This window comes from Babylonia areolata, chromosome 12 (genome assembly GCF_041734735.1).
Source record: "Babylonia areolata isolate BAREFJ2019XMU chromosome 12, ASM4173473v1, whole genome shotgun sequence".
Classification (NCBI taxonomy): Eukaryota; Metazoa; Mollusca; class Gastropoda; order Neogastropoda; family Buccinidae; genus Babylonia; species Babylonia areolata.
This window is the reverse complement of record NC_134887.1, coordinates 30,552,278-30,576,060: the sequence shown is the minus strand read 5'-3', so window position 1 is coordinate 30,576,060 and position 23,783 is coordinate 30,552,278. Positions and strand designations below refer to the sequence as shown.

The 23,783-nt window shown below is 46.0% G+C and overlaps 2 protein-coding genes across 3 annotated transcripts in view; one reads left to right on the top strand and one right to left on the bottom strand.

The window, feature by feature from the left end:
- LOC143288520 (protein rogdi-like) overlaps positions 1 to 16,912 on the top strand; it is a 35,262-nt gene extending 18,350 nt beyond the window's left edge. Inside the window, exons 7-12 of one of the 2 annotated variants that reach the window (XM_076597103.1) lie at positions 1,755 to 1,850; positions 3,685 to 3,783; positions 7,880 to 8,011; positions 10,144 to 10,227; positions 15,067 to 15,150; positions 16,788 to 16,912. In XM_076597103.1, the coding sequence (XP_076453218.1) occupies positions 1,755 to 1,850; positions 3,685 to 3,783; positions 7,880 to 8,011; positions 10,144 to 10,227; positions 15,067 to 15,120 (465 nt within the window). In that variant the 3' untranslated portion in view covers positions 15,121 to 15,150; positions 16,788 to 16,912. Of the gene's footprint in view, positions 1 to 1,754; positions 1,851 to 3,684; positions 3,784 to 7,879; positions 8,012 to 10,143; positions 10,228 to 15,066; positions 15,378 to 16,787 lie in introns of those variants that run through there. The other variant, XM_076597102.1, reaches the window with a different exon arrangement.
- Positions 16,784 to 23,783, bottom strand: part of LOC143287891 (beta-1,3-galactosyltransferase 5-like) — a 9,885-nt gene continuing 2,885 nt past the window's right edge. Inside the window, exons 2-4 of the mRNA XM_076596131.1 lie at positions 23,414 to 23,783; positions 21,256 to 21,402; positions 16,784 to 17,111 (exon numbers count right to left, since the gene is read on the bottom strand). The exon at positions 23,414 to 23,783 is cut by the window's right edge and continues 172 nt beyond it. Coding sequence (XP_076452246.1) covers positions 16,784 to 17,111; positions 21,256 to 21,402; positions 23,414 to 23,783 — 845 coding nt within the window. The remainder of the gene's footprint in view (positions 17,112 to 21,255; positions 21,403 to 23,413) is intronic.

Sequence of the window (23,783 nt, the reverse complement as noted above, 5' to 3'; positions counted from 1 at the left end):
AATCCATGTGACAGAGAGACTTTTTAACCTGTACTGGGGAATCCATGTGACTGAGAGACTTTTTAACCTGTACTGGGAAATCCATGTGACTGAGAGGGTTTTTAACCTGTACTGGGGAATCCATGTGACTGAGAGGCTTTTTTAACCTGTACTGGGGAATCCATGTGACTGAGAGACTTTTTAACCTGTACTGGGGAATCCATGTGACCGAGAGACTTTTTAACCTGTACTGGGAAATCCATGTGACTGAGAGGCTTTTTAACCTGTACTGGGGAATCCATGTGACTGAGAGGCTTTTTAACCTGTACTGGGGAATCCATGTGACTGAGAGGCTTTTTAACCTGTACTGGGGAATCCATGTGACTGAGAGAGTTTTTAACCTGTACTGAGGAATCCATGTGACCGAGAGACTTTTTAACCTGTACTGAGGAATCCATGTGACCGAGAGACTTTTTAACCTGTATGCATGCACTCAAGGCTTAACAAGTATGTCGGGTTATGCTGATGGTCAGACACTGCCCAATAGATGTGGTGTAGGGAGTGTAGATTTGTTTGAATGCTGATGGTCAGACATCTGCCCAATAGATGTGGTGTAGGGAGTATAGATTTGTTTGAATGCTGATGGTCAGACACTGCCCAATAGATGTGGTGTAGGGAGTGTAGATTTGTTTGAATGCTGATGGTCAGACATCTGCCCAATAGATGTGGTGTAGGGAGCGTAGATTTGTTTGAATGCTGATGGTCAGACACTGCCCAATAGATGTGGTGTAGGGAGCGTAGATTTGTTTGAATGCTGATGGTCAGACATCTGCCCAATAGATGTGGTGTAGGGAGTGCAGATTTGTTTGAATGCTGATGGTCAGACACTGCCCAATAGATGTGGTGTAGGGTAGGGAGTGTAGATTTGTTTGAATGCTGATGGTCAGACACTGCCCAATAGATGTGGTGTAGGGAGTATAGATTTGTTTGAATGCTGATGGTCAGACACTGCCCAATAGATGTGGTGTAGGGAGTGTAGATTTGTTTGAATTCTGATGGTCAGACACTGTCCAATAGATGTGGTGTAGGGTAGGGAGTATAGATTTGTTTGAATTCTGATGGTCAGACATCTGCCCAATAGATGTGGTGTAGGGAGTATGGATTTGTTTGAATGCTGATGGTCAGACATCTGCCCAATAGATGTGGTGTAGGGAGTGTAGATTTGTTTGAATGCTGATGGTCAGACATCTGCCCAATAGATGTGGTGTAGGGAGTATGGATTTGTTTGAATGCTGATGGTCAGACATCTGCCCAATAGATGTGGTGTAGGGAGTGTAGATTTGTTTGAATGCTGATGGTCATACACTGCCCAATAGATGTGGTGTAGGGAGCGTAGATTTGTTTGAATGCTGATGGTCAGACATCTGCCCAATAGATGTGGTGTAGGGAGTATGGATTTGTTTGAATGCTGATGGTCAGACATCTGCCCAATAGATGTGGTGTAGGGAGTATAGATTTGTTTGAATGCTGATGGTCAGACATCTGCCCAATAGATGTGGTGTAGGGAGTATGGATTTGTTTGAATGCAGTGACGCCTCCTTGAGTAACAAACTGAAACCTTGCTGTATGACGGGGGGGAAAGACAGGGTAGGGAGGGAGAGGGTGTGTCATGTTTACAAGAAGGACAGGGTTTATATTCTCTCAATGTTGAAAACATAGTGGCGCCTGACATGGTAAAAGCTGGTGTGTGTGTGTGTGTGTGTGTCCGTGTGCAGATTCAGGATGCTGCCAATCATCTGGAGCAGGCTCTTCAGATGGTCAGCTTCCAACAGACGGACCTCACCTTCACTACTCCCCATCAACTGCTGATTGTGAGTCACACACCGTACTTGGCAGCCGTGCTGGGTTTTTAACTCATTCTACCCCACAGCTACATACCCGGTGCACCTCCCCTGGACCAGCGCTACATGAGACCACTGCAGAAAAAAACAGGGTGGTTCACTAAAACTGCGAAAATAGATGGAGAATTGTTGATTCAGTCAGTATCAGTATCAGTATCAGTAGCTCAAGGAGGCGTCACTGCGTTCGGCCAAATCCATATACGCTACACCACATCTGCCAAGCAGATGCCTGACCAGCAGCGTAACCCAACGCGCTTAGTCAGGCCTTGAGAAAAAAAAAAAAATCAATTAGAAAAAAAAAAATCAACTGAATCATTTGAAAGATCAGGTTATTAATCTCTTGTCTCCAAATTCAACAGTATTTGCAGCAACTATGAAGACTGAATCACAAGCTGTGATATACTGCTCTAAAAGTTTGTGCCATCATCAATTAACTTATTCCACTTAACTCCCCCTGCCCTCTCCCCCCCAATCTCACAGCTCAGCTCCATCCAAAAAGTAACATAGCACACCTCATCTTACAATATTCTATCATCAATTGTCTGTATGCTTTCCCGCTTGCTATCTCAGCATGTTCAACCTCTACAAGGTTCTAGCACAGTAAAAAGGAAAACGTACATATTCAGTCAGTCAAACAAAGCTTCGTTTTCATGCTTTTGAATACTGGGACCTGGTCCACAAGGGAAGTAACCATGGTACGAGTTAGCATGTACGTGGAGTAGAATGAGTTGTTGTTTTTTTTAAACAGCAAATATATCAACAGTTTTTAAAAAAATTTTTATCAGCAAAAGCATCAACATAAAAAAACAGAAGCCTTGGCTGCATGCAAGTCCACTGAGCACATTCTCTTTCTCTTCTTTTTTTTTTTTTCCTTTTTTTTTTGTTTCAGTTTTTTGTTTTGTTATTTTGAGGTGCTCCACACATGGCTTGATGGAAGACAGAAAACAACCACGAGAAAAAAACACATTCATTCGCAGTTCCTTTATCTTTGTGTTTTTATAATGATGGGCAGTTGCTGTCATCTTAAATAGTCATCGAATGTTTGCCCATATCTGGGTTTTTCTATGCACTGGTGCATGTTAAATCGTGTAAATGTATGGTAAATCGTGTAAAATGTGTCTCTTTCAAGCATTCCTACGCTCAAACGAATCACTGTGTATGCGTATCTTCATGTATATATGTTGCATGCGCACATGTAGGTGTGAATAGATTAGAATAGAATACTTTTTATTGTCATAAAACCTTAAAGTTTATAAGACAAAATGAAACATAAACATGAGCATATTAAGAGGAGAAACATTCATGAACAAATTTCGCCAGCCTTGGCTGTATTTCTGTTAGAAGGATCAATTCACTAGGCTTTGCATTTGGAATATGTGTCTGTAAGTATTGTACTTTACACAATTGTCTAAAAGGTGAATCTCATCTTCTAAACTGTTACAAGTATCACACAGTTTTTGTTCTTTCGGTGTATCTTTATATCTTCCCTGTTCGATTTGTACGTCATTGGCACTGATTCATAACATGGTCAGTGCTTTCCTGTGTTGTGTATTTGCTGTATTCTTTAAATATGGTTCAATTTTATAATTTGTCACAGCGTGCTTGTAAAATTCAAATTTAGATGAACTGTCATGTTTCTGTGTGTGTGTGTGTGTGTGTGTGTGTGTGTGTGTGTGTGTGTGAATATGTGACTCTGTGTGTGTGTGTGTGTGCTTGCATGTGTACGTGTGTGACGTATCAACAATGTCTCATTCCGACACAATGAAGCCTTCCTGTGTCTTGTACCTGGCTGTGGTTGCTGCAGCTGCTGGAGAGGCTGAACAAGAGCGTGCTGGCATGTCGGCACTGTCTGTCCATCCCCAAACGCAAGTCTCTGCAGGAACTGGTCTTCAGCAAGACACGGGTCAGTGCCTGGGGGTGGCTGGAACAGATTGTGGGCTTCAGATTTGTTGTTGTTGTTGTTGTTGTTGCTGCTGTTTTTTGGGGAGGGGTGTGTGGTGGGAGAGGGAGGGTACTTGGCTATGGGAAGAGGGGGGGTGGATTGTCTGAGGGACATAATTCCAGGGGGTACTTGGCTATGGGAAGAGGGGGGGGGAATTGTCTGAGGGACATAATTCCAGGGGGTACTTGGCTATGGGAAGAGGGGGGGGGGATTGTCTGAGGGACATAATTCCAGGGGGTACTTGGCTATGGGAAGAGGGGGGTGAATTGTCTGAGGGACATAATTCCAGGGGGTACTTGGCTATGGGAAGAGGGGGGGGGGATTGTCTGAGGGACATAATTCCAGGGGGTACTTGGCTGTGGGAAGAGGGGGGGGGGAATTGTCTGAGGGACATAATTCCAGGGGGTACTTGGCTATGGGAAGAGGGGTGTATTGTCTGAGGGACATAATTCCAGGGGGTACTTGGCTATGGGAAGAGGGGTGGATTGTCTGAGGGACATAATTCCAGGGGGTACTTGGCTATGGGAAGAGGGGGGGGGATTGTCTGAGGGACATAATTCCAGGGGGTACTTGGCCATGGGAAGAGGGGGGGGGGATTGTCTGAGGGACATAATTCCAGGGGGTACTTGGCGATGGGAAGGGGGCGGGGGGGATTGTCTGAGGGACATAATTCCAGGGGGTACTTGGCGATGGGAAGAGGGGGGGGAATTGTCTGAGGGACATAATTCCAGGGGGTACTTGGCGATGGGAAGAGGGGGGGGAATTGTCTGAGGGACATAATTCCAGTGGGTACTTGGCTATGGGAAGAGGGGGGGGATTGTCTGAGGGACATAATTCCAGGGGGTACTTGGCGATGGGAAGAGGGGGGGGAATTGTCTGAGGGACATAATTCCAGTGGGTACTTGGCTATGGGAAGAGGGGGGGGGATTGTCTGAGGGACATAATTCCAGGGGGTACTTGGCGATGGGAAGAGGGGGGGGGGATTGTCTGAGGGACATAATTCCAGGGGGTCCCAGACAACCTTCAAACCTTGAGAGGGTTACTCTGAAGGTGGAATACACAGACCCCCCCGAAAAGAATTGATGCGAGATTCACTGGCAAAACTTCGCTTTAAGATCCACCCCCCCACCCCCCATGCCCCCCCCCTCCCCCCCAAAAAAAAATTGCATCAACTATTTCATCATTGCATGAATTCACAAACCTTTTTGTCATTGCGTACCCAAACCTCTCACAAACTTCACTGCAAAAACTTTGTTTTCACACCAGGGAGGGAAGCTTTTGACTTTGCATGCAAATTTTACCAATAATTGTTTGAGCAGACTGCTTTTCAGCGGAGGCAGTGCTTAGTGAGATCCCCCTCCCCCAGGTTCTTAACTTGAACACACCATCATCACCACCACCACCATCATCATCATCATCATCAGTCTCGACAGCCTGGTAGCATTGTGGTGGCATCACTGATGACTCTCTGACAATCTCCCGCCACCTGTATCGGTCGTAAGCTGCTGTCTGCAACTTGGTGAAAGACGGGCCTGTCCATTCCCGGATGTTATCTTCCCACCTCTTCTTCTGTCTGCCTCTTCGTCTTCCTCCTGGCGCTACACAGTGCCTTGCAGGGTGGTTTTTGTCAGGCTTGACGATCTCGTTACATGTCCACACCACATCGTTTTTCTTTTCTTCACGATGCTAAGCAGGCTGTCATGTGCATCAAAGGCTGTAGTTACTCTGTTTCTGACCTCCTGATTTGTGATGGTATCTGTATGAGATGCACAGAGCACACTGCTGCCTTGTTAGCCGCATGTATTCTTCTTCTTCTTCTTCTTCATTCATGGGCTGCAACTCCCACATTCACCCGCATGCACACGAGTGGGCTTTTACGTGCCATGTAGGCAGTCATACTCCGTTTTTGGGGGTGTGCATGCTGGGTATGTTCCTGTTTCCATAACCCACCGAATACTGACATGGATTACAGGATCTTTAACCTGTGTATTGCATCTTCCTCACGCATATACACACGAAGGGGGTTCAGGCACTAGCAGGTCTGCACATATGTTGACCTGGGAGACTGGAAAAATCTCCACCCTTTACCCACCAGGCGCCATTACCGAGATTTGGGTTGGGAGTTCCCATGGGCTCATATTGCGACGGGTGCAATAGCAGAGTGGTAAAAGTGTTGGACTTTCATTCTAAAGGTCCCGGGTTCGAATCTCGGTAATGATGCCTGGTGGGTAAAGGTTGGAGATTTTTCCGATTTCCTAGGTCAAAACATGTGCAGACCTGCAAGTGCCTGAACCCCCGTCATGTGTATATGCACGCAGCTGATCAAATACACATGTGAAAAATCCTGTAATCCATGTCAGCATTCGATGGGTTATGGAAACAAGAACATACCCAGCATGCACACCACCGAAAACGTAGTATGGCTGCCTACACGGCAGGGTAAATAAACAAAACAGTCATACATGTAAAATGTTACATGTCTGTCTGAGTGTGTATGTGTGCATGCCTGAAATCTGAATGACACAGGAAACGAATCATGAGCGCCCAATGGCAGCAGTCAGTCGGCTCTACCCAGGTAGGCAGCCAGTTGCGCAAAAGACCCCGTGTTTATAAAGCACTTAGAGCTTGGTCTCCGACCGAGGACAGGCGCTATATCAGTATCCATATCAGTCATTCATTCATTCATTTTATTGCAATTGCAGGAGGTCCCTGACTATCTTCCAAGGGTGACTCTAACCCTGCACACTCTCATCCAACCTGTATCACCTGCCATGCGGGTAGATAGACAGGCACACCCTCCACTCTCTTAATCACCCAGGTTTCTAGCATGCAAGAGGTGGGGGAAGGGAAGGAACTCTGTGACAGACGATCCCATCAGTCAGACTGAACCTGTGATGAATGAGTTTCACTGTTGTTGTTTTTTTGTGTTTGTTCTGGATTCAATCAGAATCTGAATGTCATGTGGATCTGCTCAATTAATGTGTGATGTGTTCTTTTAATTTTCACAGTGTCATTGTCGCATGTTTATGTGTCATCAAAAGCTGTGACTGATATGAATGTTTTCAATGTAATTTGATTGTCAGTGTTTCAGTTTCAGTTTCTTGAGGAGGTGTCACTGAGTTTAGACAAATCCATACATGCTACACCACATTGGCTCGGCAGATGCCTTACTAGCAGCATAACTCAGTGCGCTTAGTCAGACCTTGAGTGCATGCACATTGATATTTGTGTGCCTGTGTGTCAGAGTGGATTTCTTCTACACAATTTTGCCAGAAGACAACACTCTCATCACCACAGGTTCTTTCTTCTTCTTCTTCTTCTGCGTTCACTCGTATGCACACGAGTGGGCTTTTACGTGTATGACTGTTTTTACCCCGCCATGTAGGCAGCCATACTCCGTTTTCGGGGGTGTGCATGCTGGGTGTGTTCTTGTTTCCATAACCCACCGTACGCTGACATGGATTACAGGATCTTTAACGTGTGTATTTGATCTTCTGCTTGCATATACACACGAAGGGGGTTCAGGCACTAGCAGGTCTGCACATATGTTGACCTGGGAGATCGCAGAAATCTCCACCCTTTACCCAACAGGCGCCGTCACCGTGATTTGAACCCGGGACCCTCAGATTGACAGCCCAACGCTTTAACCACTCAGCTATTATGCCCGTCAGGTTCTTTTCCAATGCGCCAAATGCGTGCTGCACACGGGGCCTCGGTTTATCGTCTCATCTGAATGACTAGACACTCAGTTTGATTTTCCAGTCAAACTTGGAAGAAAGAGTGAGAACAGGAATCAAACCCAGACTTGAGTCTCAAGGACACTGTATTGGCAGATAAGCGTCTTAACCATTCTGCCATTTTCCTCCCTACAAGATCCAAACTTAGGTCCTTTGCCCCATGCTTGGCACTGTGAGGAACTTGCAAGTCATCTGAAATAGTAATGTCCATATAGCAGTCGCAGCCACCACCACGGGATAGAAATTTAATCTTCTTCTTCGTCTGTTTTTTAAATGAAACTAACTTTTGTTTTCTGTGCTTTTTTTTATTCTGTCCACAGGAAATCTTTAACCCCCCAATTCCACAGAACGTGGCCTTGTCATTCTACATTCATGGCTCAAAGGTCATTCTGGCCATTTACCTCCTGCATATGAACGGCCAGCAAAGAATGGATGTGTCACAACGTCTGCAGGTAAGGGGCTGTGTGTGACTGGTGTGCAGTAGAAATAGTCCGCTTAACTCACTCAGTACAGCCAGTCCTCTCTTCTCCTCTACACAGACCCCTCGGATGTCCAGTGGGTGTCTGAATGACCCAACCTTTAGCTTCCATCATCAGAATTGTGGTATCTTTGTCAACATTCACCTCTTCAGTATAAGAGCCTTCCCCTTGCAATATTTTGATGATGGTAATTGGGGTGAAACGCTGTTAACGTCGTCCCTTTCGCCGTTCGTATGGAGAGAGTTAACCCCTCCAATGCTGCTGACATGTATGCTCGTCCATGAAAGGCTGTCTCCTCACTGAGGTCAGACAGAGCTGACAGGTCAGGATGTCAGTGAAGGGCTGTCACCTCACTGAGGTAGACAGAGCTGACAGGTCAGGATGGCGGTGAAGGGCTGTCACCTCGCTGAGGTCAGACAGAGCTGACAGGTCAGGATGTCAGTGAAGGGCTGTCACCTCACTGAGGTCAGACAGAGCTGACAGGTCAGGTTGTCAGTGAAGGGCTGTCACCTCACTGAGGTCAGACACAGCTTACAAGTCAGGATGTCAGTGAAGGGTTGTCACCTCACATAGATCAGACACAGCTTACAGGTCAGGATGTCAGTGAAGGGCTGTCACCTCACTGAGGTTAGACAGAGCTGACAGGTCAGGATGTCAGTGAAGGGCTGTAACCTTACTGAGGTCAGACAGAGCTGACAGGTCAGGATGTCAGTGGAGGGCTGTCACCTCACTGAGGTCAGACAGAGCTTACAGATCAGGATGTCAGTGAAGGGCTGTCACCTCACTAAGACAAGACAGAGCTTACAGGTAGGGATGTCAGTGAAGGGCTGTCACCTCACTGAGATCAGACACAGCTTACAGGTCTGGATGTTAGTGAAGGGCTGTCACCTCACAGAGATGACACAGCTTACAAGGTCAGGATGTCAGTGATGGGCTGTCACCTCACTAAGATAAGTCAGAGCTGACAGGTCAGGATGTCAGTGAAGGGCTGTCATCTCACTGAGATCAGACACAGCTTACAGGTCAGGATGTCAGTGAAGGGCTGTCACCTCACTGAGATCAGACACAGCTTACAGGTCAGGATGTCAGTGAAGGGCTGTCACCTCACTGAGATAGGACAGAGCTTACAGGTCAGGATGTCAGTGAAGGGCTGTCACCTCACTGAGATAGGACAGAGCTTACAGGTCAGGATGTCAGTGAAGGGCTGTCACCTCACTGAGATAAGACAGAGCTTACAGTTCAGGATGTCAGTGAAGGGCTGTCACTTCAGTGAGGTAAGACCGAGCTTACAGGTCAGGATGTTGTCAGTCATCACTCTGTATCTGGACATATTAGGCTACGATCACAGTAAGCCCAGCCTGACATAGCAGTACATTTCAGTCAGATCAGTTAGTATCTGTCAAGCTAAGGCACTTTCCATACGGAGTAACCAACCGAATGCTGTGGGGATTCATGCTGCTGCTATCATTGAAGAGTTCCATCCCTTGGACCAGCCATCCATCTGTTCTGTGAACAGGAGACAAATTGAAAAGCTGGTTGCTGCTGGCTGGTGGCCAGTGTGAACACTTAACGCAGGCATCTATGGCGGGAAAGCTGTGTATGTGTGTGTGTGTGTGTAGTGTGTGTGTGTGTGTGTGTGTGTGTGTGCGTGTAGTGTGTGGTGTGTAGTGTGTTTGGTGTGTAGAGTGTAGTGTAAGTGGTGTGCAGTGTGAAGTGTGTGTATGTGTGTGTGTTTGTTTGGTTTGGTTGTGTCTGTGAGTGTGTGTGTGTGTGTGAGTTTTGGTCAGAGGTGGTGTGTTTGGGGTCGTGGTGAGTGAATCGTTCTTTAGTAATGTCCTTTCATTATGAAATGAAATAAGATGAGGAGAGGGAAGAATGAAAAAATTCTGGGAAGGGGGAAAAGTCACTGTCTGCGCATGTTAGTGATTAAATGTGTGTGTGTTTGTGCACGATCGTGCGTGGGTGTGTGTGTGCGTGTGTGTGTGTGTGAGTGTGTGTGTGTACACGCATACATGGATGTGGATGTTTTTTTTCCTGTACTTTTTACATGTTTTTGTTGTTGTTGCTTTATTTCCTCACTTTTTTCCCCACCCACCTGTGGACAGATGGAAGCGGAGGTGCAGTGGCTGAAGGAGGCCGTCATCCTCTTCTCTGTGGCCTCCCAGCAGTGCCAGCAGCTGGCTGACAAGGTCAGTTCCACTTTCACTTTCACTTTCAGCTGGCTGACAAGGTCAGTTCCACTTTCACTTTCACTTTCAGCTGGTTGACAAGGTCAGTTCCACTTTCACTTTCAGCTGGCCGACAAGGTCAGTTCCACTTTCACTTTCAGTTTGCCGAAAAGGTCAATTCCACTTTCACTTTCACTATTGCTTTCAGCTGGCCAACAAGGTCAGTTCCACTTTCATTTTCACTTTCAGCTTGCTGACAAGGTCAATTTCACTTTCACTTTCACTATCATTTTCAGTTTGTTGACAAGGACAGATCCACTTTCATTTTCACTTTCAGTTTACAGACAAGGTCAGTTCCACCTTCACTTTCACTTTCAGTTTGCTGACAAGGTCAGTTGCACTTTCACCTTGCTGACAAGGTCAGTTCCACTTTCACTTTCAAGGACATCGCAAAGCGTGGGGACGGATCCATATACGCTACACCACCTCTGTGATGGACCATCTGAGAGTGTGGATGTAACTTGAGCAAGACACTCTCTATAATTTTCAAATTCTACCCCAGATAACCAGGACAGTAGTTGCCTCCAATGCTGTTATGATGGCCATAGTCAGACACAACTGTCTTCTTCTTCTTCTCCTTCTTCTGCGTTCGTGGGCTTCAACTCCCACGTTCACTCGTATATACGCGAGTGGGCTTTTTACGTGTATGACCGTTTTTACCCCGCCATGTAGACAGCCATACTCCGCTTTCGGGGGTGTGCATGCTGGGTATGTTCTTGTTTCGATAACCCACCGAACGCTGACATGGATTACAGGATCTTTAACATGCGTATTTGATCTTATGCTTGCGTATACACACGAAGGGAGTTCAGGCACTGGCAGGTCTGCACATATGTTGACCTGGGAGATCGTAAAAATCTCCACCCTTTACCCACCAGGCGCCGTCACCGTGATTCGAACCCGGGGCCCTCAGATCGAAAGTCCAACGCTTTAACCATTCGGCTATGGCACCCATCGACACAACTGTCTATCAAACATCTACGTTTAGAAATAGGGCTTAAAGAAAGCAGATGCCTCACTTTCATATAAAGTTTATAAACCCAATGCGCCCATCAGGCCTTTAGATAGAGACTACCATAGGTTTGTGTAAAACATGAACAAAGAATGCAATGAATATGGTCAAACAAAATAAACAAGCATGTAGACTAAATAAAGTGTCTCATCGTCACTCATCAGAGATGATGATGAGGCAGCAAATAGCGTTGTGTGTCATGGTAATCAGTGAAGAACAATGTGTGTTATGACAATTTCTTCTCTTTTTTTTTTCAATATTTTTTCACTTGAAAATTTTCCTTGTAGCACCAAAGTCACATTTATGCAGCAGCGAGGTAGAGGACCCATGTCTCTGAAGGGTGACCAGATCATGGGACTGTTATCCATGAACCTACTGCTCTTCATGTTCGGTGGTTGGATAGGCCATAGTTTCTACACATCGCATGGGGAATCCCAAGCTATTCATAGTGGCCATCTTTTCTGTGTTTATAGCTTAAGGGAATCTTGGACTCTGAATTGACTGGCAGTGAAAAGGTATAGGTTATCAGTATCAGTATCAGCAGCTCAAGGAGGTGTCACTGCGCTCGGTCAAATCCATATATGCTACACCACATCTGCCAAGCAGATGCCTGACCAGCAGCGTAACCCAATGCGCTTTGGCCTTGAGAAAAAAAAAAAGTAAAAAAATAACAAAAATTAATAATAATGATAAAAAATACTAATAATAATTTTTTTTTTATAATAAAATAAATAAATAAATAATATATCAGATACAAGTTGAACTCATACATTGGGCAGTTTACAACATCATGTTGCAGTGAATATGAATCGTTCCGCATCCAGGTAATACAGGCATGATAACGTGTGGGGGAGATGTCATGGCAGAAGCACTTGACTCCTATTTTCCTCACTCCACCCAGGTTGTGAATGGGTACGTGACTTCAGCTGGGGAAGGTAGTGGTGGAAAGGGAGGACTGGGCCCCGCCTTCCTATGCCCAGCCCTGGACACAGTGGATATGAAATCACTGCCTTCCTATGCCCAGCCCTGGACACAGTGGATATGAAATCACTGCCTTCCTATGCCCAGCCCTGGAAACAGTGGATATGAATTCACTGCCTTCCTATGCCCAGCCCTGGACACAGTGATATGAAATCACTGCCTTCCTGTGCCCAGCCCTGGACACAGTGGATATGAAATCACTGCCTTCCTATGCCCAGCCCTGGACACAGTGGATATGAAATCACTGCCTTCCTATGCCCAGCCCTGGACACAGTGGATATGAAATCACTGCCTTCCTGTGACCAGCCCTGGACACAGTGGATATGAAATCACTGCCTTCCTATGCCCAGCCCTGGACACAGTGGATATGAAATCACTGCCTTCCCATGCCCAGCCCTGGACACAGTGGATATGAAATCACTGCCTTCCCATGCACAGCCCTGGACACAGTGGATATGAATTCACTGCCTTCCCATGCCCAGCCCTGGACACAGTGGATATGAAATCATTGCCTTCCTGTGACCAGCCCTGGACACAGTGGATATGAATTCACTGCCTTCCTGTGCTAAGCCCTGGACACAGTGGATATGAATTCACTGCCTTCCTGTGCTAAGCCCTGGACACAGTGGATATGAATTCACTGCCTTCCTATGCCCAGTCCTGGACACAGTGGATATGAAATCACTGCCTTCCTATGCCCAGCCCTGGACACAGTGGATATGAAATCACTGCCTTCCCATGCCCAGCCCTGGACACAGTGGATATGAATTCACTGCCTTCCTATGCCCAGCCCTGGACACAGTGGATATGAATTCACTGCCTTCCTGTGCTAAGCCCTGGACACAGTGGATATGAATTCACTGCCTTCCCATGCCCAGCCCTGGACACAGTGGATATGAAATCACTGCCTTCCTATGCCCAGCCCTGGACACAGTGGATATGAATTCACTGCCTTCCTATGCCCAGCCCTGGACACAGTGGATATGAATTCACTGCCTTCCTATGCCCAGCCCTGGACACAGTGGATATGAAATCACTGCCTTCCTGTGCCAAGCCCTGGACACAGTGGATATGAATTCACTGCCTTCCCATGCACAGCCCTGGACACAGTGGATATGAAATCACTGCCTTCCCATGCCCAGCCCTGGACACAGTGGATATGAAATCACTGCCTTCCTATGCCCAGCCCTGGAAACAGTGGATATGAATTCACTGCCTTCCTGTGCTAAGCCCTGGACACAGTGGATATGAATTCACTGCCTTCCCATGCCCAGCCCTGGACACAGTGGATATGAATTCACTGCCTTCCTATGCCCAGCCCTGGACACAGTGGATATGAATCCACTGCCTTCCTATGCCCAGTCCTGGACACAGTGGATATGAATTCACTGCCTTCCCATGCCCAGCCCTGGACACAGTGGATATGAAATCACTGCCTTCCTTTGACCAGCCCTGGACACAGTGGATATGAATTCACTGCCTTCCTATGCCCAGCCCTGGAAACAGTGGATATGAATTCACTGCCTTCCTGTGCTAAGCCCTGGACACAGTGGATATGAATTCACTGCCTTCCCATGCCCAGCCCTGGACACAGTGGATATGAAATCACTGCCTTCCTGTGACCAGCCCTGGAAACAGTGGAAATGAATTCACTGCCTTCCTATGCCAGCCCTGGACACAGTGGATATGAATCCACTGCCTTCCTGTGACCAGCCCTGGACACAGTGGATATGAATTCACTGCCTTTCTGTGCCAAGCCCTGGACACAGTGGTTATGAATTCACTGCCTTCCTATGCCCTGCCCTGCACACAGTGGATATTAATTCTCTGCCTTCCTATGCCCAGCCCTGGACACAGTGGATATGAAATCACTGCCTTCCTGTGCCAAGCCCTGGACACAGTGGATATGAATTCACTGCCTTCCTGATATGAATTCACTGCCTTCCTGTGCCCAGCCCTGCGCACAGTGGATATGAAATCACTGCCTTCCTATGCCCAGCCCTGGACACAGTGGATATGAAATCACTGCCTTCCTGTGACCAGCCCTGGACACAGTGGATATGAATTCACTGCCTTCCTGTGACCAGCCCTGGACACAGCGGATATGAAATCACTGCCTCCCCATGCCCAGCCCTGGACACAGTGGATATTAATTCACACTACCCCAATGATGATAATGATATGGATACTTATATAGCGCCTATCGTTGGTCAGAGACCAGGCTCTAAGTGCTTTACAAAGACTGGAGGCATTTGCACAACAGGCTGCCTACCTGGGTCGAGCTGACTTACAGCTGCTATTGGGTGCTTATCATTCGTTTCCTGTGTCATTCAGTCATGTATTAATCACGCACATATACACACTCATACAGATATGTAACATTTTATGTGTATGACTTGTTTATTTACCCCGCCATGTAGGCAGCCATACTCCGTTTTTAGGGGTATGCATGCTAGGTGTGTTCATTTTTCCATAACCCACAGAACGCTGACATAGATTGCAGGATCTTTAACGTGCGTATTTGATCTCCTACATGCGTATACACACGAAGGGGCTTCAGGCACCAACAGGTCTGCACATCTGTTGACCTGAGAGTTTGGAGAGTGGGATTGAACTCAGGAAACTCGGGCCAGAATCCATTGTTTTGACAGTTTGACCACTGCACCCTAGGTTATGGGACCTTAAACTTTTTTTTTTTTTTTTTTTTAGTTTGATTTTATTTATTTATTTATGTATTTCCTAAACACTGGACAGTCATTGTGGTGTCATGATGATGTTACTGTGCGTGGTGTGTTGTCTGTTTTCAGATCACAACGGTGTGCCAGTGTGGAGGACTGGATCTGAAGACACAAGTAGCATGACTGCAGTCAGTCAGGGCTTCACCTCTGTGTGTGCGTGTGCTGCTCCTGAAACTGTGGGCTTTCTTGTGTGGGGGGGAGGGGTGGGGGGAGAGGTGGTGGGGGGAGCGGTGGGTTCAGGGGATGGGGTGGGGGGTGGCAGTTGGGGAAGGGGGTGGGTGGGCATGCGTGTGTTGGAGAGTTTGGTAGATGGGGGCTTGTGTTGACAAAGGCAAGGTAGAGTGTGTGTGTGTGTGTGTGTGTGTGTGTGCGTGTTTCTGTGTGCCATCAAGTGTTGTGAACATCCGTGTTTGATAGACATGTTTGGTGTCAATGTTTCCTGGGTTTTGTCTGAACCACCTGATGACATTTTTAAAATCATGATTATAGGCTTGCTCTCTTTCAACTCCCCACCCCTCACCCCCCACCCCCCAAGTATCCCATACCCCCACTCCCTTTCCATTCTCCCCCCTCCCTCCTCCTCCGCCTCCCTTCCTTGTGCATGTTCAATACTGGGGGTTTTATAGTCAAGTGATAAACTTTTCTTGTCTGCCAATTCATTGTCAGTGACTCAGAGCAGCTGTTTTACTGTGTACAAAAAAAAACACAAAAAAAAAACAACAACTAAAAATTGTTTACAGAACTATTCCTGTGCAGCTGCGAGACAGAGAAATATGATAATGATTAATCATTTTGATTATGCAACCACGACTATAATGCCTTTGAATAGTGTTTTTGTTGATGTTGTGACAGATTTTTTTTTTTTTTTTTTTTTTTTAGTGATCATGCGTTTTGTGATAATCTGGTTTTTGGAGTAAATGAAATAATATTCTATGTCTATTCTATGGTTGTTGCTTTTTTTTTCTTTGATCTGTTTTCAATGGCCGTGTTCATTTTGTCTGAGTGTTCATGGTGTCTTGTGTGTATGTGTATGTGATTGGGTGTGTGAAAGGATGTGTGTGTATGTGTGTGTGTGTGCGTGTATATATGTGTGAGTATGAGTGAGTGTGCATGTGTATGTGTAATATGTGTGTGTGTGTGTGTGCAGGCATGTGCGTTTTTGTGCTTGTGTGTGTGCATGAATATATATATATATATATATATATATATATATATATATATATTATATGACTGTGCATAAAGATACACATACACCACATTACACCACACAAGACTCATACAGATCCTTTACAACAAGAGCAGCAACAACAATGACACCAACAAAACGAGGCCCAGGATACAATGTAGTTTATTTCGCCTAGTGGTACTCATGACAAATCAGTATGACTCTAATAATGATTCAATGATTCTCTCTCTCTCCCTCTCTACCTCTCTCTCTTTCACACACATTCCTTCCCACTTCTCACACACACACACACACACACACACACTTACTCACTCACTCATACAAATGCATACACTCACAAACACTCACTCACACACACACACACACACACACACTTACTCACTCACTCATACAAATGCATACACTCACAAACACTCACTCACACACACACACACACACACACACACACACTCACTCACTCACTCACTCATACAAATACACACATACGCACACACACACACACTCATACACACACACACACACAAACACTCACACACACACACGCATCCACCCCCACCCGACCCCCCAGCCCCCCTCACACACCCTCCTCCCCCTGGGTTTTCAGTCCACTACAGGAGGACAGGGCAAAGTTCTCCAGAAAGCCTCCATGATCACAGACGAACGGACAGGGTAGACGACCCCCCTGTGGAGGTCCTTGGCCTCGCACAGTTTCCCGACGTTCTTGAACAGCCTCAGCTCCTCCATGTGGACGACACTGAGACCAATCATCTCCTGACACAGCCCTAGGAAGGCGTCCTCTATGTGGAAGAAGGGCATGTCCTTACACGCTTGGCTCAGGCGCTTGGCCACCCTCAAGGAGGACACGTAGGTTGGTCCGTGGGCATAGTCCGGGTACAGTTCGGCCGGGTAGGACTTGCACGAGGCGTACCTGTAAAGAGCGTGAGAGTGAAAGTGAAAGTTTCGCTCACTAGTCAAAGAACTGCTTTGTGTGTGTGTCTGTGTGTGTATTTGTGTCTGTTTCTATTTTATGTGTGCGCGCGCGCGCGCGTGTGTGTGTGTGTGTGCGTTTCAGTGCTTTGTTGTTGGTTTTTGTGGGGGACGGAGGTTGGGCAATGGGTGTTGGTCCATCTGTGGGTGTAAATATGGCATTGTCGTTGTTTTGGGTGTCAACACAATGCGATACAACACGATACGACGCGACGCAACGCAACGCAGCGCAACACAACTCAACAAACACAGTACAATATAATACCGTACAACGCAGCCCACCTCAACGCAACGCAAAGAATGCATCGCAACGCAAAGCAGCGCAATGCAATGCAATGCAATACCATACGATACAATACAATACAATTGTTGACAACTATTTGAACTTCATTTACAAATTCGAAAAGTTAAGTTCATATCAGTAATCCTAAGCCTTCAATAAAGGCGACACCCAATTTTTGGTACCATAACACGCGAGGGACAACGGTAGCCAAGCAGAGAAATCTGGAATGGGAAATAAAGATTTCTAGTTTGGACACGCTTTGTCTCCCTTGTCATTAACTGACAACAGATCGCTGGAGAGTTCCACGGCCATCTTGGATCTTGTGCTTAAGTATCTTAACTTTTACATGAAATTTGAACAATACCAGAGGCGATCGACATTGACAAAGCAGCAAACATGTGCTGTCTTCGATTTCTTCAGTTGATAGCCTCCATTGCTACAGCCAAACTATGGTCAATGAAGCGCCATTGTATGCAACACACACACACACACACACACACACACACAAAATCGAAAAATGAAGACTGCTGTTTCGCACGTTCCGCCTCTCTCGATCGCCTTTGTTGCTGGAAATTTCGGAGAGCCAATCAACTTCGAGAGCACAGATCATGTGACGCGCCTCTATAAGTCATACAAGCACGGCGGAACCCTCCAGCGGTCTGTTTGTGGATTATTTGCGAACACATTATCATCATGATCATTATCATCATCATCATCACCATTATTATTAGTGTTAGCATTGTTGTTGATAGTAATTTACTTATTTTCGTGGTTCCCGTGCGATTCCTTGTGATTTAACTCTCTCCATACGAACGGCGAAAGAGACGACGTTAACAGCGTTTCACAATTACCATCATCAAAATATTGCAAGCGGAAGGCTCTTATACTGAAGAGGTGAATGTTGACAAAGAATACCACAATTCTGACGACGGAAGCTAAAGGTTGGGTCATTCAGACACCCACTGGACATCTGAAGGGTCTGTGTAGAGGAGAAGAGAGGACTGGACGTACTGAGAGAGTTAAACACTACAAGAACGATACCAACAACGTGGGTGTTGAGAGGGAGTGGGAGGATGGGGCGTATCAATTTCAGTTTCTCAAGGAGGCGTCACTGCTTACGGACCCATCCATATACGCTACATCACATCTGCTAGGCAGATGCCTGACAGCAGCATAACCCAATGCGCTTGTCGAGCCTTGAGTGCATGCTTATACATTTGTGTACCTTTTTACATAATTTGGCCAGAGGACAACACTGTCGTTGCCCAGGGTTCTTTTTCAGTGCACAAAGTGCGTGCTGCACACGGGACCTCGGTTTATCGTCTCATCCGAAAGACTAAACGCTCAGTTTGATTTTCCAGTCAAACTTGGGGGAAAGGGAAAGAGCGGGATTCAAACCCACACCCTCACTGACTCTGTATTGATTGCTGAGCGTCTTAACCATTCTGCCATCTTCCTCCTTGTCAGTGCTAACAAATTCACACACCAATAAATCTAAATCAGAAGGGAAAAAAAAAGTAGAAGTTGGAAAGAAAGAAAGACAGAAAGAAACGAAAGAAAACTTATAGACCTTGGGCAATAACAGGCATTCGTCCCCCTTTTCACTCCCTCCCACCCCCAGTTATTCCCCCCTAACCTTGACTAAAAGCTGTTTTTTTTACTTCACATCGACGAACAAAATTATCGACCTAGATCAACATGTTCCCACACCTGATCTGAACCCAGAAAGTTCAAGTGTCTGTTTATTTTTTCTCCGTTTACCCCGAGCCCATTCCAACCTGTAATTGTTAACACACGCTTCGTCTGCTGACATGAAAGCACATTAATTTTGCTCCGCGCACACGCTGTCAGATTGTCGCAAACGAGGAAAAATCGACGAGATATCTGGGAAGGGAAGTAATGAGTCCTGTACATTAACAGATTTCTTTCCCTTTTGAATTCGTGAACCAGATGAACAGAAAGTCGATTTCCAGAGTCATTTTTGCTTTAAAAAAGGTAATAGAATGAGATAAATATTGGTTTAAGAGATACCTCTAAGAACTTCACCAACAAAGTAAACATACAAAAAGCAGCAGCAGCAGCAGCGACAACAACAACAACAAAACTCGCTTCACTCGATAAATTCAGTTTGGAAGTGTGATACGTATGTTTCCAGTTAGCATAAACAATATATATATATATATATGCCTGGTTTTTCCTTTCCGTGTTCTGCTGAAGTTGGTTATTGATAGACATTTTCTTTATCGAAGAAAAAGCTCCTGCCGAGCAATTGGAAATTCCTCCTTCCTTGAGAGGTGGCTTCTCTGTGGTTAGCAGACAAGAGCGGGTAGCAGGCCTGATGAGCACTTCGTAAGTGTGAAACAGTCGTCCCTTGTGCAAACCAACCTTCCTTTTGGAGGTACATTGGACCAACATGGGCATAAAATTAATGACAGATTTTTAAACAACCACCCCATCCCAAACACAGTTTTAAAGGTTAAAAGATTAACCAAAGCTGTTTTTTTGGTGTGTCCTCCATTACATTATTAAAAAACAAAGACGCCTGGGTCATATATATATATATATATATATATGATAAAGAAAATGTTCACAGATTATTTCTTTTCGTCCATAAATAGTGTTTATTTCCTTATTAAATAATGGAACAGGAGAAGCAAGGCCTTCAAGATTCACTGGCAATGCGTACTTCACGTAAAAGAGAGTCAATTCATGTGGTGACGACATGAGCAAATCCAATCTAAAAGTGGATGGATCTTTGCAATATTTTGGTTGCATTAACTTTTGTTTGAGGTTACTTGAGGCAGGGTAACATAAGAAAAAAAAAGTAATTCACCTTCCTTACCTAGACTGCATAAACGACAGGTATACATCGGTTTACTTATGACACTATATCTGAAACTATGAACAGCAGTACTAGAAATAACAAATCTAAAATAATTAACAAATAGTAAAGAGTGGTAACTCTCTCCACACACAAGGTACATAACTTCAAACCAATGCTGCTTACGCTACCAATTCAGATAGCACACAGATTAAAAAAAAAAAAAGAAAAAAAAAGAAGAAAAAAAGAAGAAAAAAAAAGAAAAAAAGAAGGGAAAAAAAAAGAAGAAAAAAAGAAAAAAAAAAAAGCACCTTAGAAGAAACCCAGACACTTTCCCGTAAATTGAAGCGCCGGGCTTGCTCTTATACCGATCATTTGACAGGTGCATACAGCAGCAATGACAGAAGAAATGTGCAAACAAAAATTAGCTTTTATTCAAGACTAGCATAGCCTCTTTTATCCTGAACAAGCCACACAGAACACACGGGCAATACAGAACAAACACATGGTTGCCTCGGTAGTTTTTCCACTTGATATTATAAACAATGAGGCCAGGAGATCAAACAATTAACAAATAGTAAAGAGTGGTAACTCTCTCCACACACAAGGTACATAACTTCAAGCCAACGCCGCTTACGGTATCAATTCAGCTGGCACACAGGTCAATAAAAGGTACATTGGAACAAACCCAGACACTTCCCCAAAATCTAAAATAATTTGTCAATGCACTTTTTATATATCTGTCAATGTCCATCTCAATTTTTTGGTTCTATTGCCTGCGATGTTTTAAAGAGTCTGAATGTGCAACAGAGAGAGAGATCAGTTTCAGTTTCAGTAGCTCAAGGAGGCGTCACTGCGTTCGGACAAATCCATATACGCTACACCACATCTGCCAAGCAGATGCCTGACCAGCAGCGTAACCCAACGCGCTTAGTCAGGCCTTGAGAAAAAAAAAAAAAAAAAAAAAAAGGTGAAGAGTACCATTTGTTGGCGATGAATCGATCGACGGTGGCATTGTCTCGGCGGTGACCCCCCACCCCAGTTTGGAGATAGGCGGCGTATTTGTTGAGAATGGGCAGTATGGCCCTGGTGTTGACAAACACGTCGTCGTCAACCTTCTGGAAAAACCTGGAAGGAAGAAAACATCAACACTGATGTGTGATGTGATGTGATGTGATGTATGATGTGGTGTGTGATGTGGTGTGTGTGATGTGATGTGGTGTGATGTGGTATGAGATGTGTGATGTGATGTATGATGTGGTGTGTGATGTGATGTATGATGTGGTGTGTGATGTGGTGTATGATGTGGTGTGATGTATGATGTGGTGTGTGATGTGATGTGATGTGTGATGTGCCTGGGATGTGTGAGGTATAGTGTGCTGTGGTGTGGTGCATGGTGTGTGATTTGATGTGATACCATGTGGTATCAAGTTAAACGAAAAAATAGTAACCTATTATTTGGGGTAAAGGAGGATGCCTATACAGCTTTCTTTTACATCCTGCCCTTTTGGTGTGGCGTGGCGTGGCGTGGCGTGGCGTGGTGTGGTGTGGTGTGGCGTGGTGTGGTGTGGTGTGATGTGGTGTGGTGTGGTGTTGTATGTAGTGGTGTGGTGTTGTGTGTGGTGTGGTGTGGTGTATGTGGTGTGGGGTGGCGTGGTGTGGTGTGATGTGTGTGGTGTGGTGTGGCGTGGTGTTGTGTGATGTGGTGTGGTATTGGGTGTGGTGTGATGTGTGTGGTGTGGTGTGGCGTGGTGTTGTGTGGTGTGGTGTGGTATTGGGTGTGGTGTAATGTGTGTGGTGTGTGGCGTGGTGTTGTGTGGTGTGGTATTGGGTGTGGTGTGGTGTGATGTGTGTGGTGTGGTGTGGCGTGGTGTTGTGTGATGTGTGGTGTGGTGTGGTGTGGTATTGGGTGTGGTGTAATGTGTGTGGTGTGGTGTGTGGCGTGGTGTTGTGTGGTGTTGTGTGATGTGGTGTTGTGTGGTGTGGTATTGAGTGTAGTGTGGCGTGGTGTGATGTGGTATAGCGTGGTGTTGTGTGGTGTGATGTGGTGTGTGGTGTGGTATTGTGTGTAGTGTGGTATTGTGTGTGGTATGGTGTGATGTGTATGGTGTGGTGTGATATGGTGTGATGCGGTGTGGTGGTTGATATGGTTTAGTGTCATGTCATGTGGTATGGTGTGGTGTTGTGTAGTATGATGTGATGTGGTATGGTATGGTTTTGTGGTGTGGTGTGCGATGTGGTGTGGCGTAGTATTGTGTCGTGCGGGGTGAAGTGGGGTGTGATAACATGTGACGTGTAGTATCGACCTGTCCACTATCGATTATTGTTGTTCAATAGCTGAACTGATTTCGAAATAAAGCTGCATGTAGTTATGTTTGTTTGAAGTTTTGGAACACTGGAGCCTTTGTCTAAAGCATTTTCTGATACAACGTGAAAGGATAGTTCCTGCTTCTTTTTTTCTTCTTCTTTTTTTCCTCAGTGTGCGGCGCCACTATGACTCTTCACATAGATGAGGGGAAGAACATGTTGCAACCCAGAGCCAGTCCTCCCCAAGAAATGAGGCCCAGAATAAACGGGGTTTGACGGGCGCAATAGCCGAGCGGTTAAAGCGTTGGATTTTCAAACTGAGAGTCCCGGGTTCGAATCTCGGTAACGGCGCCTGGTGGATAAGTGTAGAGATTTTTCCCGATCATCCAGGTCAACATAATGTACAGACCTGCTTGTGGCTGAACCCCCTTGGTGTGTATACGCAAGCAGAAGATCAAATATGCACGTTAAAGATCCTGTAATCCATGTCAGCGTTCGGTGGGTTATGGAAACAAGAACATACCCAGCTTGTCCAGCCCCGAAAACGGAGTACAGCTGCCTGCATGGCTGGGTAGATAAACAAAACGCTCATACACGTAAAATGCTACACGTCTGTGTGAGTGTGTATGTGTGCGTGTCTGAAATCTGGCTGCCTACATGGCGGGGTAAAAACGGTCATACACGTCAAAGCCCACTCGTGTACATACGAGTGCACGTGGGAGTTGCAGCCCACGAACGAAGAAGAAGAACGGAGTTGGAGTGTGAGTCTCTGACATCATCTACACTCCCCCACCCCGGCTGACATCATCTACACTCCCCCACCCCGGCTGACCTTGCGTGGCCACAGTAGGTGGAAACCCAGTGCAGCGAAGACATGGACTTCCGGGTCAGGTTCAAATAGGAGTCCCGGAAGTCCGTCACCACAACGTCCCTGTGCGTCCCGCTCTCCCTGCTGACCGCCGCCATCATCCGGAAATCCGGAACAAAGCCCAGCAGGAACAAATGCCGGAAGTTTGACGTGTTGTTTCTCGTCACGGACGCCCATGTTCTACGGATGAGGTTTCGTCTGTCACCATCCCCGACCTTGGTGAAGATGACGAACACAACGTCAATGGTCTGGTTGGGGGAGGTGGGGGCACAGATGTCAGGGTGGTTGATGAGGGCAGGGGGGTGTGCGTGGCGGAAACAGCCCGAGCAGTTCC